This window comes from Loa loa, assembly GCF_000183805.2.
Source record: "Loa loa unplaced genomic scaffold supercont3.423, whole genome shotgun sequence".
NCBI lineage: Eukaryota > Metazoa > Nematoda > Chromadorea > Rhabditida > Onchocercidae > Loa > Loa loa.
Window position 1 is genome coordinate 23833 of NW_018108603.1, and position 6863 is coordinate 30695.

The 6863-nt window shown below is 26.3% G+C and overlaps 2 protein-coding genes across 2 annotated transcripts in view; one reads left to right on the forward strand and one right to left on the reverse strand.

The window, feature by feature from the left end:
* LOAG_18651 (kinase domain-containing protein) overlaps positions 1-2575 on the forward strand; it is a gene marked incomplete at both ends in the record, with an annotated part of 4008 nt that extends 1433 nt beyond the window's left edge. The window contains 6 exons of the mRNA XM_020451315.1: positions 367-532; positions 701-840; positions 1079-1255; positions 1599-1817; positions 1893-2000; positions 2366-2575. Coding sequence (XP_020304910.1) covers positions 367-532; positions 701-840; positions 1079-1255; positions 1599-1817; positions 1893-2000; positions 2366-2575 — 1020 coding nt within the window. The remainder of the gene's footprint in view (positions 1-366; positions 533-700; positions 841-1078; positions 1256-1598; positions 1818-1892; positions 2001-2365) is intronic.
* Positions 2576-4374: 1799 nt separating this feature from the next.
* LOAG_11354 (hypothetical protein) overlaps positions 4375-6863 on the reverse strand; it is a gene marked incomplete at both ends in the record, with an annotated part of 3806 nt that continues 1317 nt past the window's right edge. Inside the window, 5 exons of the mRNA XM_020448337.1 lie at positions 4375-4587; positions 4756-5007; positions 5478-5746; positions 5854-6007; positions 6251-6853. Of these exons, the coding sequence (XP_020301509.1) occupies positions 4375-4587; positions 4756-5007; positions 5478-5746; positions 5854-6007; positions 6251-6853 (1491 nt within the window). The remainder of the gene's footprint in view (positions 4588-4755; positions 5008-5477; positions 5747-5853; positions 6008-6250; positions 6854-6863) is intronic.

A 6863-nucleotide genomic window follows, 5' to 3' on the forward strand; every position in this document is an offset into this window, starting at 1 on the left:
TTTTTTTTTTAATAAACGATTAGAATTATTTTCGAATAATTTGAAAAATTCTTAATATTCAGTGACATCTTTTTTTTTTAATTGTCTAAATTAATAAATGGCTGTGAAAGAATTTTTCAATTTTTTTTAAAATTATTTTTATTAATATTATTATAAAAATAGTCAAATTTTTCGCCTATAAATTATACAATTAAAAAAAATTTATAATCAAAAAAAAAAAAAAAAAAATGAAAAACAATTATGAAGACAAAGGAAATGATCAGAATAATTTGAAATATATTTCATAATTTTCAACAATTAATTTAATTAAATTTTTTTTTTTGTTTGAAAAATATGAAAAAAAAAAAAAACATTCATATTATGCAGCTGGAAAATAGTGTGCTGATTAAAGCAATTAAGCGTCAACCATGGGAATTTAGTCATGATGATATTACACTTAATAAAATGCTTGGCTCTGGTGCATTTGGTGAAGTACGGTCAGGTGAATTAACCATTAACAAGAAAAAAATTGAATGTGCTGTCAAAATTGTTAGTGTTTAAAAAAAAATTTTTTTTTTTTGGTACATTTATTAAAATCAATCCAATTAATAATTATACGATAATAATTATGATTTATGCTTAAATTTTATTTTCAGAAGGATATTATCAATTATTATCTTTTATCAACAATAAATTCAGGCTAAAGTTACGATAACAGAAGCGCAAATGGCATTTCGAAAAGAGAAAATTAAAGAAATGATGCATGAGGCACGTTTAATGCGTCATTATGATCACGATAATATTGTTCGCATTTATGGTGTTGCAGTTGATCGTGAACCATTAATGATTGTAATTGAATTGGTAATAAACGATGATATTTTATTCAAAGAAATTTGTTTCATTTTATTTTAAAAAAAAATATCATAAAATTAAAATTTAAATATTAAAAAAACGAGTAAGAATAAAAAAAAAGTAAAAGGAAAAAAAATTAGCGAAGTAAATTGATGAATTTTAAATGTTTTCTTTTATTTTTAATATAATTTTATAAAACAATATTACTGTAATAATTAATTCATTAAATTATTGATTACATTTAAAGATTAAAGGTGGATGCCTTTCGGAAGATTTAAAACAACGAAAAGGTAGTATATCAGATGATGAAAAGGTAGAAAAAATGTGTCTTGGTGCTGCATATGGTTTGCAATATTTGCATTCAAAGAAATGCATTCATCGTGATATAGCCGCACGAAATATTTTATATACTACGGATAAAGTGGTCTGGTCTATATTTATTCTTTCTTATTTTAATTTTGTTTTTATTTTTTATTTTAAATTATTAAAAATTAATTTTCTTGTTTTATTTTATTTTTTTTATTAATCTATTTTTTTTGCTTTTTTCTTACTATTTTTTTTTTTGTCAAAATATCTAATTATCAATTTTTTATTTTTATTTTATTTTTTATTTTTTTATTTTTTATTTTTTTTATTTTTTATTTTTTTTATTTATTTTTTGTTTTTTTTATTCCAATATTTAATTATTTAAAAAAGGAAAAAAAAAGGGAGAAAAAGAGCATGCAAAAAGTAACATAAATATTATAAAATGTGACAAATTTTTGCAGGCTAAAATAAGTGATTTTGGTATGTCACGCGAGGGGACAATTTATAAAATGAAAACATCGAAGAAAGTACCAATTAAATGGACAGCTCCAGAAACTATTGCTACATTTGTTTATAGTTTAAAAACAGATGTTTATTCATTTAGTATAATGGTATGCGAAATATTCACTGATGGCGAAGAACCGTACAAGGGAATGACCAATTCAGAAGTCAAAAAAATGGTCATAATTGTTATATTTTTATTTTTTAAATGAAATTGTATTATATGCAAAAAAAAAAAAAACAAATAATTATAGGTATTACGTGGTGAAAGAATGGAAATACCGGTAGCACCTCAAGGTATATCATCATTAATTAGACATTGTTGGGATCAAAATGCAGCATCACGTTGGACAATGAATGCTGTAATTTTACTTTTCATTAAAAATTTATCATTTTCAAAAATTACTATATAGCTTATTTAAGTTATATATGTAAAAATTGAGCATTTATTTAAAAAAAAAAAAAAAAAAAGAAAAAGAAAAAAGCAAACAAAAAAAAAAGAAAAATAAATTTTTTGAAAATTGTTGAAAATTTTGAATTGATATTAACTAAGCTTTAGAATGCTAACAGATCTGAGATGACAAAAAAAGAAAAAAAAAAGAAAAGTGCAAATTATGATAGTTATGAAATTGCCTTTCATTATTTTTTTTTTTTTTTTTTTTTTTTTTAAATAAACTCATTTACAAAATATATTTGCTTTTTTGCTATGCCTCAAATATTTTTTAAGGCAGTGAAAAAACTGGAAAAAATTGCTAAACTGATTGGCCCACAAGGATTACAATCGGATAATGTGACAGCAATCACACTTGATTCAGGCAAAGATATGAGCTCATCAAAGAAAGTTGTTAATTATAACAAGAAAAATTCATCCTTAAAAGGCATTCCGGATAGTGCAGTAACACAACAACCCGTAAGCATTTCAAACTTTATCAATTAAAGGTTATAGTTTATTAGGTAAAAAAAAAAAAAAAAAACAATTAATCTCAACTAATGTTTGAAATAATTAAATGCAATAAACTATTCAAATTTTCGTAACTTTTAATTATTTGGTAACATTTGATGAATGCAACATTAATTAATTGTGATAAAAATTTGATAAACTTATCAAACGAAACATTTATTAGTAATAAGTAAAAGTGCAAGAATTTTAATATATTAATAATTAAATTTAATTTTCAGAGTAAAAGATCAAGAATGTTTTCGAGAATAATAAAGAGAAATAATAAATAATATTAATGCATTTGTCATTTATACCACTCAACTGTTTTAGTATTTCAATTTTAATTAAGGTAACTAATGACAATTTCAAAATGTTAATTTCATGCAATTAATTGATGCTAATAACTTAAAAAGATTATGAATAAATAAAAATTCTAACAATGTGATACACTAAGTCTCATCAATTTTTCCACATGTAATAATCACTTTTTTTGATTGTAATATTTAATTTTCCTAATGTTATTATTCAATTTTCCTAATGTATTATCTAATTTTCTTGATTTAATTATTCAATTTTCCTGATGTGATTATTCAATTTTCCTGATGTTCAATATTCAACTTTTTTGATATTTACCATGAAAAAACAGCAGAAGAGGTAATAGTAAATTTTAAATGGAATTTTTTTTGAAAAAAAAAGAAATTAAAAGAAATTAATTATATTTGAAGTAAATTGAGAGATATTTAAAAAATAATTGAAGTATACGCGAAATTGGAATCGTTATATAATTCAGCCATCCATGGATAACAATATTTTCCATTTATTTTTAAGTAAACAATTTTTACACAGAAAATTAATTAACCGGAGGAAAATTAAAATTAAATAGTCAATAATCTTTTAGTATGTTTTAATATCAAAAATTCTTGACTAATATAATTAACAATTGAAATCGAAATTTGTTAAAATTAACAAATAGCAATCGAATTTTGCATAATCATCAAAATAGTTTATTTAAATGCATGTAATGCATGATATGATATGAGCAAAAAAAAGAAAAAGAAAAAAAAGATCAAAAACATTATAAAAAGAAGTAAAAAACTGAGGTCAAAGGTCACACAGCGACGTATAATTCCGTAAAGCATATCAAACAGTTCTTTTAAGAAAAGAAAAAAGCACACACAAACACACAAATTCGAAGTACATTTGAACATACGCCTTGTAAATGACACGTTGATTTTTCAGCTAAAAACAATAGCAAAAAAGAAAAAAAAAAAGAAAAATTGAGGTCAAATGTCAGAGCGATTAAAATTTTCTTCTCTGCAAAATGAAGGAGATTAAATTAAACAATATGCATAACAATTAGTAATATGTAATTTTTTGCTTTTCATCAGCAACAATTTAAATCATTTTCCGAAACGAAAATTTTTTCAAAACTTTTCAAGTTATATTATCCGTCAAAGGAACATAAAATTTTCTGAAATACTAAACCGGATTTTATATAAAATCAAAATATAATTCGACTACGAAAATATTAAAAAAAAAAAAAAGAAAAGAAAAGAGTGATATCAAGTAGAAAGAGTACAACTAATTTGGCGCATTTCATTCTTTATAAATTTATATGAAATAAACTTTCTGTAATAAAAATGATTATTTCACTATTAATTATTAAACTCATTGAAATTATCCTTTCCGTTTTTTTTTCCCCTCAATTTATTAGAATGTAGTAATGAAAGATAGGAAATATTGATTAATTCCTTTTTTCTTTTTTTCTCTTAAAAAAAAAAATTCTTAAAAATAAATTATCGTTGAAGAATGGTAGCATTTTTAGCTGCATGTAATGCTTTAAGTTGTTCCAATTCTTGATTCAAACGATTCATCTCCCGTCGAAGTTCATCATTTTCTGCTTCTAATTGTTGAGCACGTTTGCTACGATATTCGAATTGCGCTCGACGATTTGCGCGACATCGTTTTGCTGCTTCATTGTTACGTCGTCGACGATCCATGTACTGTTGCTAAAGTGCTTACAGTAATTACTAAAGAAGAATCCACAAAATTCATTTTAAATTTAAATTCAGATATATATGTATATATACATATCTAAATGAATCAAACAATCTTCAATTAAATACAATAATTACTATATTAATAAAGATGAATAAATGATAATGGCCAAATTTTACCTTGCTAGATGGTCGTGACCGTAAAGCTTTGACAATTGCGGAATGTTTTGGTGCTGGACTAAGTTGTGATCTCATTGAATCGGTTGTACTATTGTTACTGGTTGGTGATTCCATATTATCACTGCTATCACTTTTAGTATTTAAAATACCGGAACATATTGCGCCAGGTTTAGATGATACATTTGATGTTGGTACTGTTAAGGCGGTACTCAAATTTACTGCCAAACTACTCAAACAGTTTTTCAAATCATTCTGCAAATAAATCATTCATTTTGTGAAATTACTTTTAACATCGATTTCAAAATTATAAAAAATCTATTAAAACTGTTAAAGTGGATTTTAAAAGACTTTCAAAAAAAAACAGAATTGAATTTGAAAATTTTTAATGTAGTCGATTTTAATTTCAAGATTTGTACAATTTCAGCTGCGGAATATGACTAACAAAAAAATGGAAGATCCGGAGAGGATGTGACAGTTCATTTTCTTTGGACACTGCTAACGTAGCTAAACTATTTAAACTTTTCAAATTAATGTTGTAATTTTGAAAAGTCGGTTAATTTTGCATGTCTTTTAACATTAGCTTCAAAAGGATCAGAGAAAAAACTATGCTTCCCTTGTTTTATAATTTAAATAAATTTGAATTTTAAAATGCAAATTAATGGAAAAAAAAACTTTTGAAACTTTTAATAAAGGAAAATTTTGTTTTTCGGATTTAGTTTTACATCTTTGGGTGATGCATTGCTGAGACCGGAATGAGTATCAGTTCGACTCTGTGGAACCAATGGTGAGGTTCGTTTAGTGGAAAGTAGTGAACCAAGCAGAGAACGCGGTTTATCATCCGGATCACTTTCTCGAGCTTTATCTGAAGAAGATGATGATTGTGCCAATGCATCATTCGATATTTGCTGCTCCGTTTCAGTTTCTGTTGATAAATCTGGTTGTCGTTCCAATAAATGATATCGTAAAATATGTGATGGATCTGATGGTGTTTCTAAAACAAAAAAAAAAAAAATAAGAATTTAATTAGTATATTATGGTACTTTCACACTTTGATCATATCAAGTGATATATTAAATAAGGAATCTGTATTAATTGTACCATGCATTGAGTAATCTAATGGTGTAGCATCAGTTGTTGATGAATCAGGACTATAACTTTGTGTGGAATTTGTTGGATCACGTGAACTATGAAACGGTTGAAAAGCACCATGTCCAGAAGAAATTGTTGCTGATCCTGATGATGAACAATAATTCTGAAATAATTTCATTCTTCTTTCCTAAACAAATAAATCTTTTGCCTCTCTACCTAGGAAAAAGAAAAAAAAAAGAAGCCAAATTATACGTCAAATATGTCAATGCCAGGATGCATGCACATTACATCACTACCAAAAGTAGTATTGATGTATTTCCAAAAATCTCATAGAAGTTAAAAGTAACCTATCTTTTTATATATTGTATACACTTATTTGTATATATTATAAGTTAAAATAATCTACCTGTTGTACTTGTTGTAGTGCAGCTTGAAGAGTGCATATATGTAATGCTGGAAGTTGTTGTGCTGCAGATGCAGTTACTTGTGATGATGCACTAGCAGTTGCAGGTGTCAAAAGTGATGTTGGAGTAGTTCCGGATGGTGGAAAGATTGATGGAGGAACAGAACCAGGTGATGTAACAAGTAAAGGAGTAGCAGAAAATAAATGTGTAGGAAACATTGATGGTAGTTTTGATGGTGGTCCAATGACGTTTGCCAAATTAGCTGTAAGTGTTGTTACCGATGATACCGGTAATGATGGTACCGTTGGTATCAATGCACCGACAGTATCCTTCCTTTGTGCTGTTGATACAATGACAGTATCATGAGCAGCAGATGTTACCAAGTGCAATGTTTGTTGTTCTTGCTCTCGTTGCTGCTGCTGTTCCTGTTGTTGCTGTTGTTGTTGTTGCTGTTGTTGTTGTTGTTGTTGCTGCTGTTGTTGTTGTTGTTGCTGTTGTTGTTGTTGTTGCTGTTGTTGTTGCTGTTGTTGTTGCTGTTGTTGTTGTTGCTGTTGTTGTTGTTGCTGTTGTTGTTGTTGCTGTTGTTGTTGTTGCTGTTGTTGTTGCTGTTGTTTC